The sequence below is a fragment of the Mobula hypostoma genome, chromosome 3 (assembly GCF_963921235.1).
Source record: "Mobula hypostoma chromosome 3, sMobHyp1.1, whole genome shotgun sequence".
In the NCBI taxonomy this organism is placed as follows: Eukaryota; Metazoa; Chordata; class Chondrichthyes; order Myliobatiformes; family Myliobatidae; genus Mobula; species Mobula hypostoma.
In genome coordinates this window covers 105,853,832-105,870,782 of record NC_086099.1, presented here as the reverse complement: position 1 = coordinate 105,870,782, position 16,951 = coordinate 105,853,832, and the positions used below count along the sequence as shown (strand labels likewise).

At 42.0% G+C, this 16,951-nt stretch overlaps 1 protein-coding gene across 6 annotated transcripts in view; it reads left to right on the top strand.

Moving 5' to 3' along the window:
- pde5ab (phosphodiesterase 5A, cGMP-specific, b) overlaps window positions 1-16,951 on the top strand; it is a 116,826-nt gene that overhangs the window by 92,495 nt on the left and 7,380 nt on the right. For all 6 annotated transcript variants that reach the window (XM_063043554.1, XM_063043555.1, XM_063043552.1 and 3 more), the window contains 4 exons: window positions 2,488-2,575; window positions 3,381-3,481; window positions 10,410-10,487; window positions 12,238-12,301. In XM_063043554.1, coding sequence (XP_062899624.1) covers window positions 2,488-2,575; window positions 3,381-3,481; window positions 10,410-10,487; window positions 12,238-12,301 — 331 coding nt within the window. The remainder of the gene's footprint in view (window positions 1-2,487; window positions 2,576-3,380; window positions 3,482-10,409; window positions 10,488-12,237; window positions 12,302-16,951) is intronic.

Genomic DNA, 16,951 nt, shown 5'->3' with positions numbered 1-16,951 from the left:
GACTCAACCTTACAAATCCTATTTTATTTTCCCACCGTCCCATCAATCCCCAGTAATTCTACCACCCACCTTCAAAATGGAAGTAATTTATATTGGCCAATAAGCCCCCCCGCAGACCCCCCCCCCCGCCAAGCTGCACATCTTTGGCGTGTGGGGGGAAATCAGAGCACCCGAGAAAACCCACTCAGTCACAGGGAGAACACGCAAAGTTCACACGGACAGAACTGGAGTCACTGTGCAGTGGAGCAATAGCTCTGGTAGCTGCACTGATGCCCTGTATATTGACAGTTCTGCATGTAACGGCTATTTCCTTGTCCAATCAAAATCCAACCTTTATGTTATTCCCTGAGGTTGTTTCAGGGAGAAATACAGTATGGTACTTGAAATAAAGCAGAAAGTGAAAATATTGGACATCAGAACAGAGCTAATGTTTCAAGTTGCAGCTTTCATGTAGATCTGGAAATAGTTAGACATTTAAGAAGGTCATGAAGAGGCTCCAAGAACATTGCCATTCTTAATGGTGCAGAGCCTAGCATGTGAGTGTTAAAGGAAAGCCATCTGCAGCCATGTTTGGCTAGAAATATTGAATAGATGATCCATCTCATCTTCCTCCCAAAACGCATACCATCACATAAGCCAGTTTCTAGCAAATTTAATTTATTCCACATGCTACCAAGAAACTGCAGCCTTGGATACAATAAACTTAATGGAGCCAGATAATAGCCGAGATGTATCACTGAAAATCTGTGCTGAAGAATTAACTGAGCTTCTAGCCAAGTTGCTTCATCAGTTATAGCATTGGTATATTTCCTCCATTGTGGAAAGTTGTATAGGCATGCCCCATTCACAAAAAAAGGCGGGACAAATCCAGTGTGGCTAATTACCACTCAATCGGTTGTCAATAATGCCATCAGGTGGCATGTACTCATCCATTGCCTACTTGTCGATGCCCAAGTTGGGCTTTGTCCAGATCGTTTGAGTTCAGAGATCATTATAGCTTTGAACTGAATAGCTGAATTATAAAGTTGAGGTAAAGTTGAGTGACTGTCCTTGGTAAGAAGGAAGTCTTTGGCCAAATGCAGATTCAAAGCACCATATTCCTATTATCACTGGAAAAATCTGCAGCGGTTAGTCGTACTTCACACAGTGGAATCTTGGAGGTTGATCATGCGAGCCAAGAACATTACTTTAGAATTTCCTTAGGGCAGTGTCCTAACCGCAACCATCTTCAGCTGTTTTGTTAATAGCTTTCTTTCCATTAAAAAAAGGTCAGAAGATGGGATAGTTGCTGATGGTTTTGTATTGTTCATTTCCATTTGCTACTCCTCGGCATGTGAAGCTGTCCATGCGTACATGCAGGAAGTTGTAGACAACATTCAGGCACGGTCCGATGAGTACCAGGTAAAATTCGCTCAGCAGCAATGGCAAGCGGTAACCACCTCCAATAAAAGAGAATCTAATCACTAAACATCGGCATTCAGTGACCTTACCATTGCATCATCAGTATCCCGATCAACAACATTAATGTATCCAGTGGTGAGTAACTTCCCACCTAACACCCAAAGACCTTTCCTATTAACTACAAGGTACAAATAAGAAGCATGATAGAATTCTTTCCACTTGCCTGGATCAGTGTGGCACCAACAACTCTCAAAATGTTCAATGTCATCCAGAATGAAACATCTTCCTTGGTTGATACCCATCCACCACTCCAAACATCCATTCCTTCCATTACTGGCCTGTACTGGTTGTGTGTATGCCATATACAAAATGCACTGCATGGTTTAATTACCTTCCAAAGGCAATGAGGGATGGACAATAGTGTTGGCCTTGCTAGTATCATCCAGGTCCTGGGCAAAAATTTAAAAAATACAAAGGGAATGGAAATAGAATAGAAGAGAATGGCTACGTTAACCTACAAGGGGAGATGTGATAGAGGTTTACAAGAATATGAAAGACATGGATAGAATAGACAGAGAGTATCTGTTTCCCAGGGTTGAAATGTCTAATACCAGAGGGCATGCATTGAAGGTGGGGAGGGGTAGGTTCAGAGGGGATGTGAGGTAAGTTTCCTACTGAGAGTTGCGGATGCCTGGAATGCACTGCCAGATAGGTGGTAGAGGCAAATACATTAGATGTTTGGTTAGGCACATGGAAGATGGAGGGATATGGACATGGTTTAGTAAGGAGGAATTAGTGTATGGGTGGTTTTGATTTGCTTTTTAGCTGGTTATTCCTGTGCTGTATTCGAATGCGTTCGAATGCATTCTTGCACTCACTGTTAAGCACTGGAAGGCTGTGCTGTGCCTGAACAAAAGATGAGCTGCTCGCCTTCAAGTTTAGTAATCAATATTTGTTTCTTAGAGAAGTAAAAACTACTTCAACTGTGAATTATCATTTGCAGAAAGAACCCAGTTTAAAGCATTATCTTGGTAGTTTAGTGAAACAAATAATATGAGAATGCTCTGTTTGATTGATGCTGTGTAGGAGTGAGCACCCTTTGGCACAGCTCTACTGTCATTCCATGATGGAACATCATCATTTTGATCAGTGCGTCATGATACTCAACACTCCAGTAAGTGACTGACCCATTATTTCTGTGTTTCATATTCATGAGTAAAGCTGATACTCCTAATATTACAAGGGCTGGAGCTTTATTTTCAGCAGCTATCCACTACCTCTCTGTAACTATTGCAGCATTACTGGGAGATTTTGTTACATCTATTTCAGTGCAACATATTGCAAACATTACAGAGTCCAGGAGATGAAGAAAGAGTTAAAAATTATTTTGATTCTATCTATCATGACTCAATGCCTGACAGTCATTAAATTCAGAAGCATGAGCATGCTAATCAAATCTGTTTTGTTTGACAATAAGCTGGCAATCTTCATCCCAAATCATCTAATGATCTTGAGCTGCTAATCGTCCGAGTCAGAATTTGGAACCTGCTTGTGAATGTTTTCTTACTGACTACAAACAGAAAATAAATGGCTTTTGTTGACAAGGATGCTAAAGGAGCAAACACAGTTGCCAGCATAATTGAGCATTAATTGGGTTAAATTATTGATATTAATGGCATATATGAAGCTCTCTGCATTTACTGTGAAGTTAATCAAAGGTTGTTATGGTTGGGCCTTAATCAGTGACGAGATTTTCAGAACTCTTGAATTCTTCAGAAAACAAAAATAAAATCTGAAAAATCAAGTTAACATTTCAGGTTATTTTTCTTGCATTGTCATCTGAAAGGGTAACTCTATTTCTCCCCACCCAGATGCTGCTTGACCTGCTGAATATTTCCAGTTTTTTATGGTTTTATTTCAGCTTTACAGTACCTATAAAATATTGTTTATGATTTGAATAATGTTTTTGCTGCCTCCAGGGAAACCAAATTCTGAGCAGCCTTTCTCTAGATGAATATAAAGCTACACTGAGAATGGTTGAGCAGGCAATTCTAGCCACAGACCTGGCAGTCTACATGAAGTAAGTATTGAGAAAATGATTGACTATGGGGAGTGGTCAGGGTAAGCTGGGTTAGCCATGATCTGATTGAATGGCAGAGTAGCCTCAAAGGAGGAATGGTCCTTTTCTGTCCCTCTATCGAGTGGTGTGAAGTAGTTTGATTAGAAGGGCAGCAAGGAGTAGTCAGCAGCCTAATCACGCATTTTTAAGCTGATGTTCTGAATTCCAAAACGCAAACATTGACCTTGTATTTTAGATAAGAGATGAAAAGGAGTAGAATGTATTTTATGTTAGGTAATGTTAATAAATTCACACACAGGGCAGTATGGAATTGGGAGCAGAAGAGTTGAATGATTTTGGGTAATCTAGAGATTGTAGACGAATTCCTGGCAAAGAAAACGTGGGTCAGTGTATGAAAATATTTTAGAATTCATTCCTTGTTCTTTTCTGATTCAGCAGCGAGGTGCATCCACAAACAAACATGTGTTAAAGGTTGTAAGTTACTTTATTTGAGTTGTATAAAGAATCTTCAACACTTCACTCATCCAGGCTGCTGTCCCACATGCTTCAAATCAGCGCCATTATCCCTTTACCAAAGAACTCTACGCCTTTCGAACTAAACAATTACTGCCTGGTGGCTCTGACACCAGTCATCATGGAGTACTTTGAATGGCTGGTAATAGTACACATCAAAAACTCCATTCCTGCCACATTGGCCGCTCACCAATAGACTTACTGAAAGAACTGCTCTACCATAGATGCCATATTATCTGTCATGCACCTGGCACTGATGTACTAGAAAATAAGGATACTTATGTCAGAATGCTGTTTCTGTGTTTCACTTCAAGTCCCACAGACCTTGATGAACAAACTCCTACTCCTTGATCTAAATACACTAATTTCCAAGTTAGTGTTGAACTTGAATCGAACAGGCCTCGGGTAGTCAGGATGCACGGCCACTCCTCCCTCCCCATCATCCTCAACACAGATGCCCCCTCCCCCAGAGCTGTGTACTGAGCCCATTGCTGTCTACTCTGCTGACACACGACTGCACGGCCAAACACCCAAACACCCGAGTTATCACCATTATCAGGTTCGCCAATCACACAACAGTGGTTGTCTTCACCTACAATGACGAGGTGGCCTACAGAGAGAAAAAAAAACAAGACAAAGGAGATGGTTATTCACTTCAGGAGAACTCACACCCCTCTTTACATCGGCGGCATAGCACTGCAAACTGAGAGCATTTGTAGTCTTCTGGGAGTACACATCTTGCAACAATCTCTCATAGTTCCAGAACACATCCTGCACAATCAGGAAAGCTCACCAATACCTCCACTTTTAGAGGAAGCTAAAGAGAGCTGAACTATGCACTACTCACTCCATTCTTCAGAGAGTATCTTATCTCACTGCATGGTATGAAACTGCACTGCGGAGGACAGAAACGGGTATCCGAGCTGCTCAATGCATCGCCAGCATCAGCCTAACCACTCTGGAGGACATATATACAGAAAGGTGCTGGAAAAGTGCCAGTAACATCATGAAGAATCCCACCCTCCCTGCTCATTGATTGTTTTTCCCACTCCCATCAGGGAGGAGGCCATGCAACATGCACATCAGGACTGACAGACTCAAAAACATTCACTCTCCCCAAGCAGTAAGACTGATCAACATTTCCATTGATAAACCACCCCTCCACATTTTGAACCACCACTATTTTATCACTTCCTGTCGGTCACCTTATGTACAAACAATATAGATATACAGTACCATAAATCAATATAAGTTACCTTATGTGGACAGCTATATGGACAAGAAAGGAATGGAGGGTAATGGGCTGAGTGCAGGTCAGTGGGACTAGGTGAGAGTAAGAGTTCGGTACAGTCTGGAAGGGCCGAGATGGCCTGTTTCCGTGCTGTAATTGTTATATGGTTATATGGTATTTACAGTGCCCTGAAAAGGTATATAGTCCCTACAATTATTTTCACATTTTACTGTCTTATTTTCTAAATCTAAAATATATTGAAGGGGGATTTTTTCAGCTAATCTACAAAACATTGTGCATCGTAAAAACATAGAAAACCTACCGCACAATACAGGCCCTTCGGCTCACAAAGCTGTGCTGAACATGTCCTTAACTTAGAAATTACCTAGGGTTACCCATAGCCCTCTATTTTTTTGAGCTCCATGTACCTGTCCAGGAGTCTCTTAAAAGACCCCATCGTATCCACCTCCACCACCGTCGCCGGCAGCCCATTCCACGCACTCACCACTCTCTGCTTAAAAACTTACCACTGACATCTCCTCTGTACCTACTTCCAAGCACCTTAAAACTGTGCCCTCTCTGCTAGCCATTTCAGCCTTGGGAAAAAGCCTCTGACTATCCACATGATCAATGCCTCTCATCATCTTATACAGCTCTATCAGGTCACCTCTCATCCTCCGTTGCTCCAAGGAAAAAAGGCCAAGTTCATTCAACCTATTCTCATAAAGCATGCTCCCCAATCCAGGCAACATCCTTGTAAATCTCTTCTGCACCCTTTCTATGGTTTCCACATACTTCCTATAGTGAGGTGACCAGAACTGAGCACAGTACTCCAAGTGGGGTCTGACAAGGGTCCTATATAGCTGCAACATTACCTCTTGACTCCCAAATTCAATCCCACGATTGATGAAGGCCAAGGTACTGTATGCTTTCTTAACCAGAGTCAAACTGTGCAGCAGCTTTGAGTGTCCTATGGACCCGAAGATCCCTCTGATCCTCCACACTGCCAAGGGTCTTACCACTAATACTATATTCTGTCATCATATTTGACCTACCAAAATGAACCACCTCACACTTACCTGGGTTGAACTCCATCTGCCACTTCTCAGCCCAGTTTTGCATCCTATCAATGTTCTGCTGCAATCTCTGACAGCCCTCAACACTATCCACAACACCCCCAACCTTTGTGTCATCAGCAAATTTACTAACCCATCCCTCCACTTCCTCACCCAGGTCATTTATAAAAATCATGAAGAGTGGGAGGTCCCAGAACAGATCCCTGAGGCACACCACTGGTGACCGACCTGCATACAGAATATGATTCGTCTACAGCCACTCTTTGCCTTCTGTGGGCAAGCCAGTTCTGGATCCACAAAGCAATGTCCCCTTGGATCCCATGCCTCCTTACCTTCTCAAAGGTGGTTGGGGACCATTGCACTACATCTACTGCTCTACCTTCCTCAATGTGTTTAGTCATATCCTCAAAAAATTCAATAAGGCTCATAAGGCATGACCTGCCTTTCACAAAGCCATGCTGACTATACCTAATCATATTATGCCTCTCCAAATGTTCATAAATCCTGCCTCTCAGGATCTTTTCCATCAACTTACTAACCACTGATGTAAGACTCACTGGTCTATAATTTCCTGGGCTATCTCTAGTCTCTTTCTTGAATAAAAGAACAACATCTGCAACCCTCCAATCTTCCAGAATCTTTCCCGTCGCCATTGATGATGCAAAGATCATCGCCAAAGGCTCAACAGTCTCCTCCCTTGCTTCCCACAGAAGCTTGCGGTACATCTCATTCAGTCCCGGTGACTTATCCAACTTGATGCTTTCCAAAAGCTCCAGCACATCCTCTTTCTTAATATCTACATGCTCAAGCTTTTCAGTCTGCTGTAAGTCATCCCTACAATCTCCAAGATTCTTTTCCGTAGTAAATACTGAAGCAAAGTACTCACTCAGTACCTCTGCTATCTCCTCCGGTTCCATACACACTTTTCCACTGTCACACTTGATTGGTCCTATTCTCTCACATCTTATTCTCTTGCCCTTCACATACTTGTAGAATACCTTGGGGTTTTCCTTAATCCTGTCCGCTAAGGCCTTCTCATGCCTCTTCTGGGTCTCCTAATTTCATTCTTAAGCTCCTTCCTGCTAGCCTTATAATCTTCTAGATCTCTATCATTACCTAGTTTTTTGAACCTTTCGTAAGCTCTTCTTCTTGACTAGGTTTACAACAGCCTTTGTACACCACGGTTCCTGTACCCTACCATCCTTTGCCAGTCTCATTGGAATGTATCTATGCAGAACTCCACGCAAATATCCCCTGAATATTTGCCACATTTCTTCTGTACATTTCCCTAAGAACATCTGTTCCCAATTTATGCTTCCAAGTTCTTGCCTGATAGCCCTTACTCGAATTAAACACTTTCCTAACTTGTCTGTTCCTATCCCTCTCCAATGCTATGGTAAAGGAGGTAGAATTGAGATCACAATCTCCAAAATGCTCTCCCACTGACAGATCTGACAACTGACCAGGTTCATTTCCCAATACCAGATCAAGTACAGCCTCTCCTCTTGTAGGCTTATCTACATATTGTGTCAGGAAACCTTCCTGAACACACCTAACAAACTCCACCCCTCGCTGTTGGGAGATGCCAATCAATATTTGGGAAATTAAAGTCTCCCACCACAACAACCCTGTTATTATTACATCTTTCCAGAATCTGTCTCCCTATCTGCTTCTCGATGTCCCTGTTACTATTGGGTGGTCTATAAAAAACACCCAGTGGAGTAATTGACCCCTCCTTGTTCCTAACTTCCACCCACAGAGACTCTGCAGACAATCCCTCCATGACTTCCTCCTTCTCTGCAGTCGTGACACTATCTCTGATCAACAGCACCACACCCCCACCTCTTTTGCCTCCCTCCCCGTCCTTTCTGAAACGTCTAAAGTTTGGCACTCAAAGTAATGATTCCTGCCCCTGAGCCATCCAAGTCATATGTCAAATCAAAAGAAACATTCCAAAACCTGTCAACAATTCACTTAAAAAGCAAAAAACAAAATTGTGAGGCTGTCAAAGTATTCATCCCCTTTGTAATTACTATACTAACTTTCCTCTGGTGCAATATACAGTATTATCTTCCCAAATCACCCAATTTGTTGATGTAGAAAATTGGATGATCACCTAAATAAATACCTCCTCTCTCTGTAAGGTCTAGCAGTATGGTAGATTTTCAGCAGACCGAATCAAAATGAAGACAAAAGAGCATTCCAAACAAGACAGGGAAATGATACTAGAGAAGCACAAATCTGGGGAAGGGTACAAGACCATCTTAAAAGCACTGAACAGAGACAACAGATGTGTACGGAGGTAAATATTCACCAAAATACATATAATCTCAAATATGTGTATCCATGCACATCTCCAGGCAATAGACGAATAATCACATTGTTCTCAATACATTGTTGTGCACCAGGTCCCTTGTACTTTTAAAATTTTTCACATCCCAGACCAACATAAGTTTGTTTTACAAACTTCCATTTTGTGAAACGCATTTTAGCATATACTAAGGAGGAATCAAATTTAACCCTTTCCTTACCTGATTACCTGACTGGCAGACCACAGTACGTGTGCTTGCAACACTGTGTGTCCGACAGAGTGATCAGCAGCACTGGGGCTCCACAGGGGACTGTCTTGTCTCCCTTTCTCTTCACCATTTACACCTCGGACTTCAGCTACTGCACAGAGTCTTGTCATCTTCAGAAGTTTTCGGATGACTCTGCCATAGTTGGATGCATCAGCAAGGGAGATGAGGCTGAGTACAGGGCTATGGTAGGAAACTTTGTCACATGCTGTGAGCAGAATTATCTGCAGCTTAATGTGAAAAAGACTAAGGAGCTGATGGTAGACCTGAGGAGAGCTAAGGTACCGGTGACCCCTGTTTCCATCTAGGCAGTCAGTGTGGACATGGTGGAGGATTACAAATACCTGGGGATATGACTTGACAATAAACTGGACTGGTCAAAGAATACTGAGGCTGTCTACAAGAAGGGTCTGAGCCGTCTCTATTTCCTGAGGTGACTGAGGTCCTTTAACATCTGCCGGACGATGCTGAGGATGTTCTACGAGTCTGTGGTTGCCAGTGCTATCATGTTTGCTGTTTTGTGCTGGGGCAGCAGGCTGAGGGTAGCAGACACCAACAGAATCAACAAACTCATTCGTAAGGCCAGTGAAGTTGTGGGGATGGAACTGGACTCTCTGACGGTGGTGTCTGAAAAGAGGATGCTGTCTAAGTTGCATGCCATCTTGGTCAATGTCTCCCATCCACTACATAATGTACTGGGTGGGCACAGGAGTACATTCAGCCAGAGACTCATTCCACCGAGATGCAACACAGAGCGTCATAGGAAGTCATTCCTGCCTGTAGCCATCAAACTTTACAACTCCTCCCTTGGAGGGTCAGACACCCTGAGCCAATAGGCTGGTCCTGGACTTATTTCATAATTTACCGGCATAATTTACATATTACTATTTAACTATTTATGGTTCTATTACTATTTATTATTTATGGAGCAACTTTAACGAAAACCAATTTCCCCCGGCATTAATAAAGTATGACAGTGACTATGACAATCAGACACAGGAATTGTTGCAAAATTTTAATCATCACTAGAAAACATGAGAAGCACATATGGATGTGATGTGCAGACAGGAGAAGGTTTCCCTGATGAATTGAAAGGAGGAGTTTTGTTCTCAATTGAGTATTAAAGATAATACAAAGACTGCATTTCGACACACTCAACCCATGTAGAGATGCCTAAGATATAGAATTTTTCATAGAAGCCAACTAAATGATTTCATGCATATCTGTAGACTTGAGGAAATTCTGTCTCATCTGTAACTTGACATTGATAGTGTTCAGAGTTGAAGGTTTTGGATAGAGGTCTAGACATGATCATGGTCAATATTTGAAATGAAGATGATTTTTCTGAGCTTTTTTTTTGGTCTTTTCAGTCTAGTTGTACTTGGAAAGAGATCCTCCCTTTATAGACCCTGTTTGTGTAATATTCCAGGAATGTGCTGCCTGCTCTACAGATGCCAAGATTATTGAATTAACAATGATGCATGGAAAGAGACAGTTTGTATAGAATCTAATGCAGATAAAATTATTTTTAGGAGAAGAGAAGAATTTTTTGATCTGGTGAAAACTAATCAATTTAACTGGGAAGATAAAAGTCATAAAGAGCTGTTAATGTAAGTAATAATCCTATGTATCATCAATGCATCAAAATGTTGTGTCAAAATAATATTATTTAATTGTGCCAAAATATTGCCAGATTTGATAAAGAAAATGGAGTAAAGGGAGGACAATGCCATTTTTAAACAATCAGATTGTTTAAGATCAGTTGAAATTTGCTTCCGTACATAACATAGACTGTGGGCCAGATGAAGTAGGTTAAGGATGTCAAACTGATATTTCCAATGAAAGAAACATTGGGAAAGGTAATGAATTAGAAAAAAAATACTAGTAAGATCAGGTAAAAAATAGGACAAAACCAAGAAATAACAAAATAAACATTGAGACTGAGCATTAATGCGACTATATCTGAAGCAGTTTAACACAAAGTGTCATGTAATATGCTTCTCAAGTAAGAATACCCTGTAAATGATAAAATATTGAAAAAGGGAAAGTAATAGTGTTAGGAGCTCTGTAGAAAAGTACAAGTAATTAAAGTATTGGTAAGTAAATTATGTATACATACATCATCTTGAGGAGAAATAGAGAGTCATAACTTTATGTACTTCTGCCAGGCTGGTGCACCAACACTCCAGAGAATACAATCCAAATTTGTCCAAGCTCTTCTTTTTGCTAATAACCCCCCAATTCAGGCAACGTCTTGGTGAACCTCTTTTAAAATCCTCTTCAAAGACTCCACTCCTTTCCTGATCAGAACTTCACACATTCTTCAATAACATATTTTAAAGTATTGCCTGATGTACTAGCATGAGGAATGTATTTACTTATTTGTTTGTTTGTTTAGCTCAACAGTGCAGAGTAGTCCCTTCCAGCCCTTCGAGCCATGCCAATGCCAGCAACCCTCAACAAACCCAATTAAACCTAACCTGCTCATGGGACAATTTACAATGACCAGTCAACCTACCTGGCATATCTTTAGACTGAAACTGACGGACCAGAGAAAACCCACACGTTCCATGGTAGGGGTGGCAGGGTGGGGTGCGTACAGAGACTCCTTATCCATCGTTGTTTAAATGACTGCAAAATCACTGTTGAATTTTTAATTAACATATACTTTATTTCAAGAGGAATAGAATATAAAATCAAGGAGATAATTCTGTGCATTTATAAGAATCTAATCAGGCTGTACTAGGAGTATTGTCAACAGTTTTGGGCCCCATATCTCAGAAAGGATGTGTTGTTTTTGGAGAGAGTCCAGAGAAGGTTCATGAGGATGATTCTGGGAATGAAGGGGTTAACATATAAGGAGCATTTGGCAGCTTTGGGCATGTACTCACTGGAATTTAGAAGAATGGGGGGGGCGGGATCTCATTGAAATCTACCGAATGTTGAAGACTAGAAAGGGTGAATGTGGAGAGGATGTTTTTCGGGGGGCGGGGGGTGGGGGTAGTATCCAGAACTAGAGGGCACAGCCTCAAATTTGAGGAGCGACCTTTTAGAACAGAATTAAGGAGAATTTTTTATAGCTAAGGAGTAGTGAATCTGGAATGCTCTGCCACAGACTTCAGTAAAGGCCAAGTCCATGGGTGTATCTAAAATGGAAGTTGATAGTCTCCTGGTCGGTCAGGGCATCAAAGATTATGGCGAGAAGGCAGGTGTATGAGGTTGAGTGGGATCTGGGATCAGCCATGATGGACTAGCAGAGCAGACTTGATGGACTGAAAGGCCTAATTCTGCTCCTATGTCTTATGGTCTTATATAGTGTATTTAATGAAATTTTATACTTAATTTCACTACCATTAACAGGGCGATGTTGATGACAGCATGTGATGTGTCCGCAATAACCAAACCCTGGCCCGTTCAACAAAAGGTAATTCTGATAGTATTTGTGTACATTTCTATAAAAATGTCTGAGAGAGTGGAACACCAATATTGTTTTGGGAAACTTGGTTTATAGATATAAGAGTCCAGATCATGCAATCAGATTAACAGGAAGGTCAGTGATCTCCCTGTCATTTGTTTATAAGCAATAGAGCAATTTCAAGGGCAAATGAAATTAATATTTGATATATACCAGGCAGGGGACCAATGGTGATCAGCAAGGTAGAGGTCTCAGGACCAGGCTATCCAATTCAACTTAGAGAGGGCTGATGCCTGTGATGTTCCCTAATGCAGGTGCTTGACTGCAGAATTTTCTTTTATAATAGTTTAATGTCTTTTTGCTGTTCTGATAGGTGATAATAAACGTGATTCTGATTTGGAAAATCCTGCAGTTACTGACTGAGTTACATGAACTCAATAGCGCTCAAAAAGTCTAAGTACATTTAACAATGTGAAAAGCATTAATTACTGCCAATCAGCTGCACTGACAAATAGAAATAACAAATATTGAGTCTCTATCATTATGGAATTGATAAAACACAGGAAAGTACAACACAGTACAGGCCCTTTGGCCCACAGGATTGTTCTAATCTTTTAACCTCCTCTAAGATCAATCTGATCCTTCCCTTCTACATAGCCCTACATTTTTCTATCATCCAACTGCCTATTATCTAAGAGTTTCGTTATTGTCCCTAACATAACTCAAGGTAAAGGAGCCATTAGGAGGTAGTGACCATAATATGATAAGTTTTAATCTACAATTTGAGAGGGAGAAGGGAAAATCAGAAGTGTCAGGGTGTATGGAGCCATGAGGGAGGAGCTGGCCAAAGTTGACTGGAAAGATACCCCAGCAGGGATGACAGTGGAACAACAATGACAGTTATTTCTGGGAATAATACAGAAGGTGCAGGATCAGTTCATTCCAAAGAGGAAGAAATATTCTAAGAGGAGTAAGGGCCGATCGTGGCTGACAAGGGAAGTCAGGGACAGTATAAAAAAGCAGAGATAAGCAGGAAGCCAGAGGATTGCGAAACTTTGAAGAGCAACAGAGGATAACTAAAAAGGCAATACGGGGAGAAAAGATGAGATACGAAGGCAAGCTAGCCAAGAATATAAAGGAGGATAGTAAAAGCTTCTTTAGGTATTTGAAGAGGAAAAAATTAGTTAAGACCAAAGTTGGGCCCTTGAAGACAGAAACGGATGAATTTATTATGGGAAACAAGGAAATGGCAGATGAGTTGAACAGGTACTTTGGATCTGTCTTCACTAGGGAAGACACAAACAATCTCCCAGATGTAATAGTGGCCAGAGGACCTAGGGTAACAGAGGAACTGAAGGAGATTCACATTAGGCAGAAAATGGTGTTGGATAGACTGATGGGACTGAAGGCTGATAAATCCCCAGGGCCTGATGATCTGCACCCCAGGGTACTTAAGGAAGTGGCTCTAGAAATCGCGGACGCATCGGTAATCATCTTCCAATGTTCTATAGATTCAGGATCAGTTCCTGAGGACTAGAGGGTAGCTAATGTTATCCCACTTTTTAAGAAAGGAGGGAGAAAGAAAACAGGGAATTATAGACCAATTAGCCTGACATCAGTGGTGGGGAAGATGCTGGAGTCAATTATAAAGGATGAAATAGCGGCACATTTGGATAGCAGTAACAGGATCGGTCCAAGTCAACGTGGATTTACGAAGGGGAAATCATGCTTGACTAATCTTCTGGAATTTTTTGGAGGATGTAACTATGAAAATGGACAAGGGAGAGCCAGTGGATGTAGTGTACCTGGACTTTCAGAAAGCCTTTGATAAGGTCCCACATAGGAGATTAGTGGGCAAAATTAGAGCACAGGGTATTGGGGGTACGGTACTGACATGGATAGAAAATTGGCTGGCAGACAGGAAGCAAAGAGTAGGGGTTAACGAGTCCCTTTCAGAATGGCAGGTGGTGACTAGTGGGGTACCGCAAGGCTCGGTGCTGGGACCGCAGCTATTTACAATATACATTAATGATTTAGATGAAGGGATTAAAAGTAACATTAGCAAATTTGCAGATGACACAAAGCTAGGTGGCAGTGTGAAATGTGCGGAGGATGTTGTGATAATGCAGGATGACTTGGACAGGTTGGGTGAGTGGGCAGATGCATGGCAGATGCAGTTTAATGTGGATAAGTGTGAGGTTATCCACTTTGGTGGCAAGAACAGGAAGGCAGATTACTATTTGAATGGTGTCAAGTTAGGAAAAGGGAAAGGACAATGAGATCTAGGTGTCCTTGTTCATCAGTCACTAAAAGTAAGCATGCAGGAACAGCAGGCAGTGAAGAAAGTTAATGGCATGTTGGCCTTCATAACAAAGGGAGTTGAGTATAGGAGCAAAGAGGTCCTTCTGCAGTTGTATAGGGCCCTGGTGAGACCACACTTGGAATATTGTGTACAGTTTTGGTCTCCAAATTTGAGGAAGGACATTCTAGCTATTGAGGGAGTGCAGCATAGGTTCACGGGGTTAATTCCCGAGATGAGGGACTGTCATATGTTGAAAGATTGGAGTGACTGGGCTTATATACACTGGAATTTAGAAGGATGAGAGGGGATCTGATTGAAACATATAAGATTATTGAGGGATTGGACACGCTGGAGGCAGGAAACATGTCCTCGATGTTGGGGGAGTCCAGAACCAGAGGCCACAATTTGAGAATAAGGGGTAGGCCATTTAGAACGGAGTTGAGGAAAAACTTTTTCACCCAGAGAGTTGTGGATCTGTGGAATGCTCTGCCTCAGAAGGCAGTGGAGGCCAATTCTCTGGATGCTTTCGAAAAAGAGTTAGGTAGAGCTCTTAATGATAGCAGAATCAAGGGATATGGGGAGAAGGCAGGAACAGGGTACTGATTGTGGATAATCAGCCATGATCACAGTGAATGGCAGTGCTGGCTGGAAGGGCCGAATGGCCTACTCCTGCACCTATTGTCTATTGTCTATACCTGCCTCTACCACCACCCTTGACATGACATTCCACACAGCTAGCACATCTGTGCAAAAAAGTTTACTCTGACATTGCCCCTGTATTTTCCTCCAATCACTTTAAAATTATGCCCCTTGTATTAGCTAATTCCACTCTGGGAAAAACTCATGCTGATTATCCCTGATCAGACTATGCATCTCTAACTGATCATAAATCCTGTCTCCAAGAGTCTTCTGTAATAGTTTCCCTACCACTGAAGTAAGACTCATTGAGCAATAATTCCCAGGATTTTCCCTACTCCCTTTTGAAACATCTAAACCCCCTGGACATCCAGCAGCCATTCCTGCCTTTGTGACAGCCAAGTCTCCGTACTGGCCATAATATTGTAGTTCTATAAATGGACCGGTGCTCTAAGTTCATCACCATTGTTTCTGATCCATCTTGCATTAAAATAGACACACATCGGCTCATCTCACTGACTGCAATTTTACCCTTTCGACAGCCTGTCCTTCCTCACAATCTCTCTACATACTGCACCCACCTGTATACCAACTACCCCATCCTCAACCTATCACTGGTTCCTATCCACTAGATTAAACCCTCCCCATTACTATTGAATTATTGCAGTACTATTGAAATTCCAAAAAATCTGAAAACTTTAGAGAGTGAATTCACTTAACCCTAGGTGTGTGGCAGAGTATTAGCTGCAGATTCATTGAATGGAGCTAAGTACAGGTGGTGGTTGGTGCACTTGCATTAGTGACTGAAACTTCAAAGGTTTATTTCATATACAGGTCGACTTTCAGTAATCCAACTACCAGTAACCCGGTTCGTTCGATAATTCACACTGATTTCAAATTTTCCGCGCAACTATGATTTTAAATTTCCCGGGCCACCGTACCAATCTGTTTTGGTTGGTGCTAGATCTGTTCACGTGTTGGCGTGCTCTTGTAAGCACAGACAGGCGATTCCTGCTTGTTTTCCTGCATTTATTAATATCATTTGCATGAGGTGCGGCTGCCCAGCACCCGCCCGTATCACCCGCCAGTGACTGGGGAGCTGGCGTGTGCTGGGTCGGTCCGCCTTCTCGCCCGCCTGCTGGCAGTCGCGCACTGCCCTCCAGCGTCGCCCAGCCAGCACTCCGTTCTCTTCTGCCTACGACCTCAGATCAGACGTGGCGACCCACTGAATTTAGGCATATTACTAAACGGAGGAAAAGAAACTGGTGAGGATTCCCTCAGTAACTGTGAGTGCAATGTAGTCTCTCAGGTAACTGCAAGTTGGTGTCTTTGCTATCACTTAGCTCACACTTGAGTGCTGGTAGTGGGTGTGCTTTATTTTTTACTGGTGGGGAGGGGGAATTGTTGCTCGCTGCCACTTACGCGTGGGAGGGAGGGAGGGGAGCAGGGGGGGATCTTAGGGGTTCTAACATTTAACTGTCATTCATTATTTGGGGCACTCCTCTGTTTTTGCAGATAGTTGCAAAGAAAACGCATTTCAGGATGTACATTATATACATTTCTCTGACATTAAATGAACCTTTGACTCCTTTGATATTTTAAAGGTATGATGAGGCAGTTAGCTATTGCTTAATGTGATCCTTCTGTAATTCGGCATTTTATACTTTATACTTTATTGTCGCCAAACATAGAAACATAGAAACATAGAAAATAGGTGCAGG